Source organism: Linepithema humile, chromosome 2, assembly GCF_040581485.1.
Source record: "Linepithema humile isolate Giens D197 chromosome 2, Lhum_UNIL_v1.0, whole genome shotgun sequence".
In the NCBI taxonomy this organism is placed as follows: Eukaryota; Metazoa; Arthropoda; class Insecta; order Hymenoptera; family Formicidae; genus Linepithema; species Linepithema humile.
Window position 1 is genome coordinate 35497434 of NC_090129.1, and position 15955 is coordinate 35513388.

Genomic DNA, 15955 nt, shown 5'->3' on the forward strand with positions numbered 1-15955 from the left:
TTCGTAAAATTATAATGCTTATGTCACAATTCAATTGACAGATTAATACTTGAGACAGAGGAATGTAGAAATTACATACGTAGAAATTACATACGTTTTTCAAAACTACTCTTAATATTTTTAAATATATTTCAATGTCTAAAATTAATCGTCAGGTTAAATTGGTGATTATGTACACACGTGTGCAATTATAGATGTTCTACGTATTTTTCACTGTTCCTCGTGCAAATTTATACATATTTAATATACATAATTTAACTTGCATAATTAAATTTGTTTAATGGACAAAATTTGTCAAGAAAAGAAAACACGTTATTCAAAATACATTGTCTTAATTTGACACGTTAATACGCGTGAAATTGCTTGAACAGAGTTGCGATAGTGTTACGATACTGCGTCGAAATCATTGCGCCAAGTTTGTATATTAAAGGATTTGCTCTCGTTTGTCAAGGAGAAGGAAAAAGAGACGAAAGATAAGGACAAGGAACACAGGGAGAAGAGCGGTGAATCTGAAAGGCATCCACGACCGAGTAAGTAGCGCAAACCCAAACGACAGTTACGTTTTACGTTAGTCGTACCGAGAGTATCCCCAATCGGATTAGTGGCCCGAGGGATCGTATTGCCGAAACGATTGGAGCTCGTAATTTGTCAGTCGAGTCCCCTTTGCATTTTCGTGCATAAACTGGATAGAGTACTTACATATTTATATTACCTGCGACCTTTTAGACTGCTGTCTGCTCTTGTTGGGCCTCAAAAGCCAAACGTGTCTTTTTTTTCGTATATAATTATTATACTTATACAAATCGTACACCAAAAAGATGCTCACCGCTCGCGAGGTTGATTTCTAATTTAATTTCGCCGCTCTCACGCCATTGTTTACGTTATCCTATATGTAAAAATACAATATAAAAACAAAACAGTTTTTTGTAAAATTTGTGAAAAAATAACAAAACCAGTGTTAAAGGATTTGTTCCAATTTTTTCATATTTGATTTTTTATTTGCGTGAAAATTTAATACGAAACGAATAATAATTTGCTATAGTTATTTTATATTCACAGAGTTCATTCAGCATTAACAATTTAATTGCAAATATGTAAAAAGGTAACAAGAGCATACTTTCCGATTGATTTAAAAGATTCAAATTTTAATGTCACTTGATTATTACGTTTATTTTTCCACGCGTGCTAAAATATTTTTATGCAAAGCATTTGCAACGCGGTGAGCATCGGTTACTATAATTGCGTCGTCTCATTAATGTTTAGGCAGATGCATGATAGTTCTGTCTATTTGTCTCTCTCTCTCTTTTTGCCGCTGCCTTTAAAACCCTCGTCTAGTAATCAGTAGTTATATCGATAGATTTTGTATGAAAACTACTCGTACGACGTACTGTTCGCCTAACCTTCGCCGTCCTTCGCAATTGGGCGAAAAAAATTCTATTTCACCTCATGTGACAAATCATGACGATAAATTCCCACATCGATTCCATCATCCATAAACGCGCGACCGTCATTACATCTCATAATGATATTAAGAAGAAGAATTTGAGAAAATATATCGTCATCTAGTCATTAAGCAATTTGACAATATCTGTAATGTACTTTTTACAATTTAGACAATAATTTTCTTTAAAAGTAAGTGATCATATTATCAATGTGACAAACAAAAGAATTCAACATAATTGTGTAATTGATCAATCGTAATTGTGCTCTCAATGTTAATGATTCTTTTCTAATTTGTTTTTTATGCTTGATTCTTACTGCAACATTAATTACAAAAATGAAAAATTTAAAGTAAACTCTTAGAATAAAAAATAAAGTTCTAATAAAATAAACAACAACAAGGTTTAAAATAATTGTGTGTGTTCTATTGGCTTTGTGTGCGGACGTTTCAAATGTAGCCGTTATACGATAATTTAACGGAAAATTAATGTATCGCGTAATCTATAATGTTAAAAATTCGAGATATAATGTGTCGTTAATTAACCATAGATCCATCATTATCCTTCCACATCCCATGGATTTTCATTAACAGTGAAATTATCGATATACAATGTCAACAATATCAGTGTATGCTTAAAGAATCGCTACAGAAATGTGCGAAATTTCAACGGTGTAATCGCAAAAGCAATGTGCGAAGCTCAAACACGATTTTGTCACCATCGATGATCAACGATCGCCATCATCACGCAATAAGTCACGCTCATTATCTTCTGTAGACGACGATCTCTCTCTCTCTCTTTCTCTCTCTCTCTCTCTCTTTCTCTCTCTCTCTCTCTATCTCTCTATATATATATATCTCTCTCTCTCTCTCTCTCTTCGATTTTCACGCATCAATTGCGCTATCGATCATTATCGCGCTTCATCACCTCACATCATCGTCATCGTCATCGTCATCGTCATCGCCATCATCATCATCATCATAATCATCATTATCATCATCGTCGTCGCCATCATCATCATCATTATCATCATCATCATCATCATCATCATCATCATCAGAACTATCATCATCGTCTTTCATCGTGCCTGCCTTCTCGCGATTAAAACTCTATTCCACTCATCCAACCTCTTTCGCAAAAAACCCTATTCTCTTTCTCTCATAAGTTCTCTCACGAGAATTGTACGATCGCGGGGAGAGGTGTCGTGAATTAGATTGATCAGGAGTGGCAGCGGGTGTTTCAGCCGCGGCGGGGCCAGGCCAACGTGTCCGTTGGAGCATACGGGAACCCGCGACTACGGTTTCCCCGGCGACTGGCTTGTCGACGCCGCCTATACCGCCATTACCGCCGCCACCCTCGGGCCCTGGGCCTGCTCCACTCCACAGGAGGCCCTCGCAAGCCTCGCATCGCAAATGTACGTTCACTGTACCTGGCCACGAACCCGCTCGCCTCACGTCGGTCCGACAATTTCAGAATTACCGCATACCACGAAGAACCCTTCTGTCCCCTTCTGTCCCCTTCTCTCCCCGTTTTGTAATTCACCCCGACCCACCCTGACTCGATCACGACACGATCTTTGACTCGCGTCTTTAGGCACGCCGTAGACCTTTTGTAGATCACCCAAAGCGATCCAGGAAAAGCAGGGCGTAAGAAGCTCGATTCACAGCGCGATTATTTCTTCGATCACGCGTCACTTTTTGTTTTTTCCTTTTTTTTACCGTTGCGCGATTATTTTACTTTTGGTGCATAATTACCCATTGATCTAGCCAAAGAATTTTGTATATACGCCGAGTACACATAGCGAAATTGATTGACAAACGTGGGTACTTTATATGAATTTTTATTTGAGATCCGAATCGCTTCAAGCGCGCTCACATTCGAGTATTCCTCGAATATTTGACTAGTAGTACAAAATACAAAATATGAACGTATAATTTAAATACGAAAGAGCATGAAATTGTATGCTTTACACGGAGTTTAAATAACAACGAAAAAACTGTTGTATCGTGAAAAATTCTAATCGTTGAAAGAGCTTTGAATCGACTTTTATATTACATTGCATCTACGTCGAAATAAAATAATAGTTTGAATCAAAATATAAAATTTTCAGAGAATAATTCTAATGCAATGCACAACACTCGCTTCGGGATAGAATTGTGTTAATTAATTAGCGCGTGCGATCGAGCGGTATGAAATATCAGGCCAAGAGTCAACATCGACGCGGTCGACCGCTGCAGAAAAGCGCGATGACATATCGTGGTTGATACGATCCATCTCCGCGGTTGTAATTAAGCTCGTATATACTCGACTGTGAGCAAACGATTAATCTATTTCGACGTCTCCGAGAATATATACCCGTCAGCCCTATCAAACCCCCTGCAACCTGCTTCCAACAACGAGAACAACGGACTCCTGTAGGAGCGCATCCTCGCTTGACAGTGCTCGATAGATTATAACACGAATAGTGATGCTGCTGAAGGCACGATAGAATTCCAGCTGCCGCTGGTACAGCGTAAAATAATATAGGTACATGTAATAAAATAAAAATATAACACGCGTGATATAAAAAAATACTAAATGTATTTCATACAACTTAGTTGTTGTATTAATCTTTTGAATAAGTGAAAAGAAAATATGTACAATGTTATTTTGGTATATGAGAATGTTACGAATTCCTATCGTGCTTCAACTTACGCATCGTTGTTTATCTCAATCAAATCGGGGATCGAAATTATTGGAATATCGATATATCAAAGTTTATATTATAAACGAGCATCGTTGAAATTAATATGCAATTGTGTTTCGACAAAATCTTTTTGGATCTTAATTGATCGCCTCAAAAACCTATATATGTAAAACGCAATTCTATTATCTGTCACTCGAATGGAATTTATCGAGAATCGAACGGTTATTGACAAAATTACAGTACAGCGAGCCATGGCTATGAAAAGAATCTTCAAAACGTTTGCGTCTTTTGAGATTAAACTTCTGCAAAGAGAACGGTCACTTATTTTCCCTTGGAAGCTTTCCTTCCGCGTCGAGTTTCGCGAGAGCAAAGGGGCACCAAGGACCCAGCGACTTCTGACAAACGATGTCGGTTTCGACTTCCGATGAAAGCTGATCGTCGCGAGTAGACAGACGTGCGTCTTGCGCGCAAGAAACGACTCAGAGCTCTATTCATCAATTTGTACTCTTTCTTGTACGATATGTTCTAGCCTTCCTCGCGACCACCGCTCCTCCCCATCGCCCTCTTCATCACGCCAAACCCACAACCACCACCACCACCAACACCACTGTCACTACCGCTAACAGTAGCGCAAGTACTACCGCCCCGGTAAAACGTTCCCCGGTAAAGCATTCAGTTCACACGACCGTCCATCACCCACCTACGTCGGGCGCTGCCGCTGCGGCCAGGCCGGAGCGCGGCGTTAAAGATTTAAGCCAAAGGTACCGAGGTGCGAATGACGAGGCTCAGGCAAAACTGGCCCGCGGGCATCCAGCAGCTGCGGCTGCAGCCGCCGGCGATGATCCATCATCCAAATCATCCTCCGATACGCGATCCGCGTCAAATCGAGCCGCTACTACCGTCGTCCAAGCTAGTAAGTAGCATGTTGTCGTGATTCAACAACACGTCTCGGTTTAATATAGTCTCCCGCCCTTATTTCTTTTTTCTTTCTTTTCTTTTCTTAACGTTGTCCAGTTGTCGTTAGCCAGTGTCTTTGCTTCGTGTGCTCGCTGTTCTGTGTGTTTATACATTGGTGTGATCTTGATTGGTACGTAAGAGATCTTTGTCTATGTCTCTCTTTGTAAGCCCCTCTCTCTCTCTCTCTCTCTCTCTCTCTCTCTCTCTCTCTCTCTCTCTCTCTCTCTCTCTCTCTCTCTCTCTCTCTCTCTCTCTCTCTCTCTCTCTCTCTCTCTCTCTCTCTCTCTCTCTCTCTCTCTCTCTCTCTCTCTCTCTCTCTCTCTCTCTCTCTCTCTCTCTCTCTCTCTCTCTCTCTCTCTCTCTCTCTCTCTCTCTCTCTCTCTCTCTCTCTCTCTCTCTCTCTCTCTCTCTCTCTCTCTCTCTCTCTCTCTCTCTCTCTCTCTCTCTCTCTCTCTCTCTCTCTCTCTCTCTCTCTCTCTCTCTCTCTCTCTCTCTCTCTCTCTCTCTCTCTCTCTCTCTCTCTCTCTCTCTCTCTCTCTCTCTCTCTCTCTCTCTCTCTCTCTCTCTCTCTCTCTCTCTCTCTCTCTCTCTCTCTCTCTCCCCCCCTCCCTCCCTCTCCTCTCCCTCTCTCTTTCTGTATGTTCTAACCTCCGTTTCACGTCGTGTTGCACGATAGAATGTCGATTTAGCAAAATTAATATTAGCAATAATGATAATTGTTTTGTATTTTGAATATAGAAAGGTAGAGCAATTATATAAAATATCAAGCATCTCTAGTTTTCTTTAAGTTAAGAAACCAAGACAAGTTCCGAAATAATATTCAAGAATAAATTATGTATTATTTTTTAATAAATTGCAAGAAATAAAAACAAAATGTCATTCGTTTGTCAAAAAATTCTATAACAAATATTTCATAGTCAATAATACAAATTATATTTTTTCGAAACAATTTTTACGAATTGTTTAATATTGAAACAACCGGGACAATCGACACTCTAGTGCACGTATTTTCGATTTGTTACAACAAAAATTTATCCTTACAGCTACATGTACATATTCCTCGAAAATCCTTCTGAAAACTCACAATCATGACCATTGATTTTGGTATCATTTATTCGGAGATTTTCTCTACCGAACATCGGACGACCCGCCACACACACACACACACACACACAAGAGACGAAAGTATGATAAATCAAATATAATTTACATCAAGTGAAAGAAATGCGCGGTATTTTGACAAAACAGAAATTTTTTCTACCTACAAATTTGTATCATATAAATCTTGGATTTATCAAACATAAATATTTCTTTTATTACAATCTTTTGTAATAAAATCAATTTATTTACGATTTTGAGTATTTTCCAAAATTTGTACCAAATTCTTTTCTATTCAAAATTAAAAAAGTTTCGGATCAAGACCGTTTTGGAGACCGTTAAAAAGCTCGCGAACTAGGCAAATGCACGAGCGACTGCGAACACACAATAGAAGATTCCACATATCGTCCTACATCATTTTATTGCCCCACGTCATCATCTTATTGAACACTTCTAGCGGAACTATTTTACTGCCACACCAAGCGACGTATTCCTTACTCTTCCTCGTATAAAACAAGCTTCCTGTTATTTGCGAATTTTCCTCTGCGTCGGCTATATAGAACGGGATAAAGTTTCGTGACAATGGGGAAGCTTTGCGCTTTTTTGCGAGCGTGTAAGCGTGCAGTAAAAGCCGTTACATTTCCAACAGGGGGATTATACATTTCTGTAGAATTATACTTTTTGCAGACAGATATGGATTATTTGAGAATGTATTCGTCCGATTATTTATTTCTGATTTCGACTATTGTCCGCATAATGCATTATGCGTATTTGTAGGTCACAGTTACTCACAATCGTTAGTTCTGTACACCGCTATACAATTTTAAACCTTTTAAAATACCAGTCAGGAGCTTTCGCGAATGTCTTTGACAGAGATTGCCTTTATTTCGTTTCCGACAATGAAACATGATATACATATATCAACAATACGGCTAAACACCCGCCTGATATTTTCCCGAAAGACTGCTATCAAATCGACAAAAGGAAGTAATTAAGAAAATAGACAAAACTAACAATGAAATAATTCTCAAAGCTTATTTCGGCGTTGAATTCAAACGGTATCATTAATTTTGATGTTTTTAATACGTATTAAACTGGTCAAAACAATATAATTAAATGTTTGATTTGTCTAACAGAACTGCGACTCGTGTTTTCATAACAGTAATAAGTGAAGTTTATTTATCATTCTTTGTTAAAATACTTTGCATTATTTTTAAAACTGTTAAACAAGCAAAACTGATAAAAATGAGGACGAAGCGTAGTCCATCGGGGAACTTTGCGGATTTGATCGAGATTGAACGTTTTCATCGCGAAAAAATATCGTCCTCCCTGAAGAGAGCTTTTCACAAGCGTGATTAGAAATATCTTTTCAAAGATATTTGAAGAACAAAACTGTTTCTCGTGCAGAAAAAAATTCTGTTTCTCGCGCAAGTACTTCTTTTTCTCTCCCCTCTCGTGCCATCCTGAAGATCTAATCAACGGGTAAACGAGTGACGAAGCTCGTTGAGGTACGGTGCCACGCCGGGGAGATCGAACGATCGTTTCTACGATTTACAACGAAAACGATACACCGTACGTTAAGCCCTTTGTCAACCTGTTGCGCAACACACATTTGTACACTCCACACCACATACATATAAATATATATATTCGCATTGTGCCTTCTTATATTTCTCTCTCCGTGTCTGTGTATTGCGTATCTGTATGTATTGCGTATCTTTATATTGCATCCTGAGTACGCCAGTGTACTTTTCTGCGATATACATTACGCGCAACCTTCACGTATACTTTTCCACTCACACTCGAAAGAATTTCGCCTGCACTCGATATTGGCGTTAAATCCCTTGATCTCTTCAGGAGAACAGTATGTAAAAATATATCTCGAGAAACCGTCGTGTCTTCTGCGTAATAAAGGCGCGAAGATATCTCGTCGCAGCAGCGCAAAATAATCAACATTGTCAATGTTAACCAATATCGACCCCAGCGACAGGATATAACCAAGATATTGTCTTAAGGGACAACCGTTTAAATGTTTTGGTATTGCTGTATCAACCCTTTCGTCGCGTAATTGTCAAATTTATGATATCGCTAATATAATATCCGTCTGAATAATAAATCGTCAAGTGTAATATGTGACATAGTCGAATAACACTTGCGGAATATAACTTGACGAACAAAATTCAATATCTTGATTAAAGCATTTTGATAATCGAGCGAGATGTTAATGCCGCGGTGAAAGGGTTGATTTCCTCGTCACTAATCACGTCGGATTATGTGTGCCACACCTAGTTTTGGACGTATATTCACGTTGGCCACTCAAGCGACATCACCGAATGTAATTCCCCACGGCACCGCTTCCCGTAACTCCCGTAATTCACACATATACACACGGAAGTGAAGACCCTAAACAAGTTGAATTCAAGCCAACGTTCCATCTGCAACTTTGCCGCTGCGACGATAACGAGGGGGTGCAAACAATCCGCGCGGTATCGTGACTTTGATGATTATGCAGATTCTCAAATTAAACAGCAAATCTCGATCTAAATTGCGACGCGACAATTACTAGGTGCGCAATTAAGTTTCCGGGTTTTTTTTTATCAATGCAAAATGGAAAATTTCAAGAGAAATACAAAAAACGGTTTATTCAAAGTATCGTCCCTCGCTAGCTACACATTTTTGCCATCTCTCTGGCAATACATGAATACCGCGACGATAAAACGACGCGTCTTTGCATCGAAACCATTTATCCAATCAGTTTTGCACTTCTTCGAAATTGGCCAAGTGTAGCCCAGCTAAGCCATGTGCCATCGACCGGAACAAGTGATAATTGGAAGGGGCCAGGTCTGGTGAATACAGCGGGTGCGGTAGCAGATCCCATTTCAGCGTTTTCATGGTGTCCTGGACGATGGAAGTGCGATGGCACGGAACGTTGTCGTGCTGCAATATCACTCGTTCGTGTCTCGTGTCCCATTCTGGCCGTTTTTCGAGCAATGCATGGTTCAAATTTATCAGTTGTTGTTGTCTTGTGTTTGCGTATCATTTTCATCCAATAACGCTTGCAGATCGGCGTCCTCAAATGTTTTTGGTCTTCCGGAGCGCTCCTTGTCCTCAGTGTCGAAATCGCCATTTCTAAAGCGTTTAAACCAATCTTCACAAGTAGTTTTCGATTGTGCATGTTCGCCGTAGGCTTTCTCAAGCAAACGGCGTGCTTCAGCTGCATTTTCTTTCAAGTTGAAGCAGAAAAGCAAAGCTTCCCGCAAATGCTGTTTATTTGGCACAAAACTCGACATCTTTATTGTTAGAAAAAATATTTTTGCGTTGCAATATGTGTTGGTATTATGACTGGTTATTGTTGACAGATGTCCAAGTTAATAAAAAAACACAACTTTAGACATGTATATCGACTACATGTATCGTTAGCGCCATTCATGTGTGAAACCCGGAAACTTAGTTGCGCACCTAGTACAACATCTGGACATTGTCCAACTCGAACGTTTTATCAATTCCGGAATACACAATTTAGTAACTGAACGATTGACAAATAAATAAATAATCAAGACGGATGAAATATATCGAGTCAACGAACGCCAGCCGCGGTGTTTCAATTGATCATCGAGTGCAAGCTTCGCGGGGGACACGGGGTTGGGGATTTGGAGCGACCGTCTACATCGACGATAAAGCGTTTCGCTCCGTACGTTCCAGTGACAGCAGAACCCCAGATAAACGGAGATGTCACGGGCGGAGATTCGAGCGTCGCCTCGACACCGCCGTCGCAGACGGCGCAGGCACCGGCGCCCGCGCCCGTCACGAAGGCAAGCCCGTGGTTCGACGACGAGCCGGTGGTGAAGAGTCCGCCGGAGCCGACCAGGGTAAAGTCGCCGGAGCAGATGATCATGCGCTCGCCGGAACCCGTAAACTGGACGGTGCCCCTCGACACCGGCAAGACGTTCACTGTCACGCAAAACGTCCGAGAGGGTAAGGCATTAACGAAAAGTGTTAGATACTAAGAAAATTTTACCGTTCGCTAAATATGCGTAAAAATATTTTACAGATGTTTTTATACAGAAATCAAATATTACGAGCATCCTTCACAAATGTATTGAATATTCGTTTAGCAGAGTCAGTCAAATGTTATTTAGATCGAAGCACGCGCGAATGTACGCATATGACAAAACTTTGCCAGCGCGCTATACAATGTAAAATTATGTTGTAACTTTCCAAAGAGATTAGTTGTATCTTTGATAAAAATTATGTGTGCGTGTCAATTCTACAATGCGATCGGAAAATAATTGGAGAACCACTAATAACGAAATACCGACAGAGTTCTATAATTTAGAGATTATATAAACAAGACGTAATATTCTAATTAATCTAAATTATTTTTATCAAAGAGCCCTTAACGCGTCCGCATAGCGAGGCGAAAACGTGGGCACCGTCGTCGGTGCCGTCGGCGCCGCAGTCGGCGCCGCCGGAGCTCGCGGCTCAACACAAGTCGCAGCACTCCCAGCACTCCGGTTACAAGTCTCCCGAGAGCGAGAGCGTCTCGCTCGGCAGTTTTAGCGGTATAAACGGCCACAAGGACCTGGACTCGGAGAGAGACAGTCCGTTACCCACGCACGCTCAAGAGACGCTCACAAAGAGCGAGAAGGTCAGAAACAACTCAATTATCACACTTTGAACGCGACGAGATAAAAGAGCTTCAGCGTGCTCATGCACGCGTCTCGCTTCATAAAACATTCAAAATTTAATTTATCATCTTAATTAATGAAATATAATATATTCGCGGCGCAAAAGCCCCTTGGCACGTTTTGAAGGAAAATAAATTTACTTATACACGGAAAAGAAGAAAACGAATTTTGCTATCGCAGTGAAATCGCTGTTGCTATTGCACATTGATGTGATAGCGATAAAATTTCGCTACTATAATTAATTTTTCAGATTATTCGACATATCAGCAAAAACTGTTTTGTTGGCAAAATGGATCAATTTTGCTAAGTACGTTCGTTCGTCAAGATAATAATTTGCTGCTACAACAAAATAATTTATTTCTAACAAATGCATACTGCTATTTCAGCAAAATTGTCGCTACTAATAGAAATTTTGATGACAAAAAAATAAAAATTAGTTTGTTATAATAGCAATATAATTTGCAAATTTAACACAAGTGTTTTCGGCAAATAAAATTAGTGCATCCATAACAATTTCTTTTTTTCTGTTTATATAATAACTAACATATTTTCCTATGAATACAGTGTGAAATTTGCTGTGCCAAAAAATTCTTTTTTTCCGTGCACAACATACATATATCTTTATACATCGCGAATGATACCGCAGGAAAGCGTAAACTTTTGCAATTTACGATTTCCTTTCTTCAGGAGATCACTGACACTGTCGAGGAGACGAAAGAACAACAGAGCTCGGAGCCGTCGATAAAACCGATGACGGGCACGAGTGTGAGACGCCTGGAGGACCCGTTCGAGATGGAAAGAAAAGAGGGCGACCTGCCAGCAACAATCACAACGGCGCCGACGACGACGACGACAACGACGACGACGACGACGACGACGATGACATCGTCGTCCGCGCCGCAACAGAGTTACCACGTTCTCGAGACCGAGGCGCCGTCTCAGGGTAGCGGTACCGCAGGCAGTACCGGAGGCAGCACCACAGGCGGTTATCACGTCCTGGAAGCGCCGGCGGTGGTACCAGGCTCGGCGCAACGTTCGGCGGCGAGCGATGTCCTGGAGAAGGCGCGAAACCGCTTCGACAAATTCTGGGGAAAAGGCAACAATGGCGCGGAGAATTAAAAGCTTTTAAACTGACAAGGAAAGCAAGAGGACGGGTCCGATTCCACGTTTTCCGTCCCGGAAGGGCAGAACGGTCCCTCCCGGGAGAGGAACACTGTCCCGCTGAGTCCCACCATCGGTTCGTCTGTCCGCGTGCTTTCGTAGCTGCTGTAGCTGCTCGGAAAATGAAAATGTATGTTCGCATGTATTGAGAAGGGAGAAGGAAGCGACGAGAGAGAACGAAGCCGAGATAGTGTCTCTGTGAAAGAACTCTCTCCATTGATTGCTGCCGGTAACGCAAGATCATCGGAAACTAAATCTCTCGAGGGTTTCTTTACGTCAGGATATTACCGATTCGATAAGTATCGAAAGAGCCGGAGGATGGCAAAGTCGCGTGCGTCTGCTGAATATAAATCAAGATATTTCGGAGAGACTCGATCGTCGATCGGAGATTCAGCCGAAAGAAGAGCGGATATAAGTAAAGAAACCAATTGACACAACTGAGAGATATCCCGAAGGTTAAAATTCAATTACTCGATAATTGATTTACGCGTTCATCGACAAACACTAAAATGCAAAGAGCATATAGTCGAGATGTAATCAAGACGATGCTAAATATTTGAAATTAAGCGACGATCAGATTCCAAAGCTTTCACGGAGGCACAAACTCGAAAAGGCAAAGATCATTAATGCGAAAGCTTTCCGCCCTTCCCACTCAGAAGACAGATCGTAGGACAGTATCCGCGGATGTCGGCATCGTTAAGCGAATCACGAGAAGGGAGAAGTAGTAGTTCCAGGCAAGAGGATACGCCAGCGTGCAGCAAGGATCGACGTGAGAAGCTTATACGACGACGGTGCGTGCAGGTTACGCGTCGGTCTCGTTTCGTAAACTCCGAAAATTGACTCGAGGAACATAACCACGTACACACTCGACACACGCTCGATACACGCTCGATACACGCTTCACACATACACACAGATAAACGAATGCACGCAAAAGGATATACTCGCGTCTTTCCTTTTTCGAATGATTGGCGATTTCATCGCGAGATCTCATAGGCTGCAGAAACAAAATACAATTGCAATTTCGGAATGCATACAGTGCGTAAAGAAAGATCTGCACACCCCATTTTGCTTTGGAACAATTTTATAGGAAACAGGAAAATATTACTGCAAGTGTGTTTCTATCAAATTGTTTCCGTTTGTACTAGTACAATGGACAAAGCACGTTGTAGCAACATTTTTTTTCCTTTGAGTAAAATTATCCCAGAGAGGACGGGATGCGCAAATATCCTTTTTACTCCCTGCATACATACAGACACACATACATGCAACACACACGCACACACACACACACACATCGCGCGCGCGTAACTCATCGACACGCGGATATAGAGACGGTGTCTATAGACGAATACACATTCACGCGAAAACATTAACGTTATATAGGATATTAAAGTGATTCCGCATATGCGGAATCGGCGTAGTTAAGCCCGAATTCTTTTTCCATAAAACTCGAAGCCGAGTATCGAATATCGACAAGTAAAATAACAAAAAAAAAAACAACGGCTTGCCGCTATAAGTAAAATCGGGAAGGATAAGTAGCCTTCGGATAACCGCTTCGTGCGTTTTATATAAGTCTATATACAGAATATACAATTATTAACACGTATACACACGTATGTATACAATTATGGGGTATCGCACTCGCGATTTATGAATAAAGTGCGGCGTCGCGCTGAGGATTCCTCAGATCAGCACAATATCATTGTTAAATAATATTATTTCGCCGCGTATAATTATACTTGATCATCGCTAAACGTTAAAGCAATTATGACGACGTTACGGTCGTCGAATGAATAGATTTTTACATATTTATTTATTTAAAGCTAATGTGCATTTGTATATTTATTTATTTATTTGGGATTTATTTCTATACGTCGGCTTTTTGGAAGTCTTAGGAAGTAACATTTTCCTTTCGCGTAGGAAGCTTTATTGAAAACGTAAGAACTACAGATCTGTGGAATCCTCGACGGAAAAACCGCGAACTAGTTTCTTTTTCGAATAGAGAGAAGATCTCTCCTTACGTGTTGTCGCCACGAAAGAATTCGTTCCATCTTCAAACCGAATCTCGACCGTCTCGCGTATGATTTCGTGGACGAGTTTATCGGTTCACCGTTGTTGCTTATTTGTAGCTGACAGCTATTACAAAGTAAATGATTCCTCTTAATCGCTTTTCAAGTGTCGCTTGAAATACATTTTCCATGCCAGGCGTGAATTCGCTGCTGATTCTAAGTTAAATCCTAATGAAGAACGCAGCACTACGATTAACTATTTAAAGGCTAACAAAGATTAATACCTTTTCGTGATAAAACACAATGGCAATGCACGATGATTATGTTCTAGAAAGTCGAATGGAAGCACGCAAGGCACAATAAGCTTTTATTACTTTATATTGAAGAATTTTCATTTATGTCGATTCTCAGAAAATGGAAACAACTAGACAGCGCATTGTTAAGTTTGTCACACAGTACTATATCGTGAAAATATTTTCAGAACCGGAAATAATTGATTTCCGCTTGATCGTTCATAGCAAATCGCGGTGCGCGAATGGTCGAGAGACGCGAGCCGCAAGTGCGGTCTCGAAAACTTTACGGCCCAATTTAGTCGTCACTTACGAAGCGAAATGAATTACTGTAGTGAGGCGTAGTGTTTTTTCACACATAGGACGTCGAATACCTCCGCGATTAAGATTGAACACAAAGTACCGCTGTATGTGTGATGACGATGACGATCGAACGTTCGAAAGATGTGGTTCTGGCATTATTCTCGATCGATCGGAAGGTCGGCACTTACCGAGAACGGAAACGTGATTTTCCGAATCGCAAGCGAATCGAAATCGTACATCGAGGGAGGAGAACGAGAAGGAAGAACCAACAAGGATATACGCTACCTACTCACCGTGCATATTCCGTCTGATTTCTTACGCAAATGTATATTCTTTCGTACGTTCCTCTCTGAAGAAAACGATGACGACAGTGACAGCGATGAGAAAAGATCTACACGCGAAGATCGAGTGACAAACGAGAGTTCTCCGATCTTTCGTTCGGGCTCATGTGATAGATAAATATCGAAAATATGTTTATTAAAATCAGCATGTCTCAAAAAAAAGGATACTTGAAATATCTTGAAATATAAAATATGTTTCACATTTCATTAAAAAAAATTATTAAAAGTTTTTTTGCAATTTATTCGAAATTCAAATTAAATTGTGCTTAGACTTTGGGGTTTAACTGCAGGATGACCGGCGAACCATTCTATTTTTAACATTCACTCGGTGAATGAAAAACTCGGAAAACACTCGCTTGTCCTCGTTTCGAGAACGCCGCGAGGCAGGATGAAGGCAACAGTGGAGCTTTTCTCTATCCCTTTCACGCGAATGCATACGGTATACACCACACTCCATCCAGATCCACGTCCAAAAGCCAACCAACCGTAGTGAAGCAGTATAATGATAATGATAACGATAACAATATTAAATAATAATACCGAAGACATCGCTAAGTATACCTATATAAGAGCGAAAGCCGGAACGAACTGGCGGCAGGACTCGGTGGATAGGATTCAGGATGACGGGATTCAAGATGAGAGAAAACAAGGATTGTTGCTTCGAAATGAGCGATCGTTGACGATGATACCGTTCATTGCTCGATACGTGAGTATGATTTCGAGTGGTAAAAATAATCGTTGATCTGATCATGAAAAGAGGATCAACAAGTTTCATCCGGCTTTAAGGATTTAGCTGTTGTGGACGCTTCGAGTCAACCAGTCGATTCTCAGATTTTAAATCGAGCGATAGTATAAAAAGATTGAGATTTCTTTCAACTTAATTTAATTACATTTCTCTTATTATTTAATTGTAAAAAATAGAAAATATAAAAATTTTGTTTATTTTGTAAATTTTATAAATATATCTGATTTCTATTTTA

The 15955-nt window shown here is 40.5% G+C and overlaps 1 protein-coding gene across 9 annotated transcripts in view; it reads left to right on the top strand.

Annotated features, from left to right (window-relative positions):
- The window catches only part of LOC105679342 (uncharacterized), a 59832-nt gene extending 43877 nt beyond the window's left edge, over positions 1 to 15955 (top strand). For 4 of the 9 annotated variants that reach the window (XM_067349998.1, XM_067350000.1, XM_067349997.1 and 1 more), the window contains 6 exons: positions 452 to 530; positions 2671 to 2853; positions 4655 to 5038; positions 9883 to 10155; positions 10572 to 10828; positions 11556 to 15955. In XM_067349998.1, coding sequence (XP_067206099.1) covers positions 452 to 530; positions 2671 to 2853; positions 4655 to 5038; positions 9883 to 10155; positions 10572 to 10828; positions 11556 to 11987 — 1608 coding nt within the window. In that variant the 3' untranslated portion in view covers positions 11988 to 15955. The remainder of the gene's footprint in view (positions 1 to 451; positions 531 to 2670; positions 2854 to 4654; positions 5039 to 9882; positions 10156 to 10571; positions 10829 to 11555) is intronic. The other 5 variants (XM_067349995.1, XM_067350004.1, XM_067350001.1 and 2 more) reach the window with 3 other exon arrangements.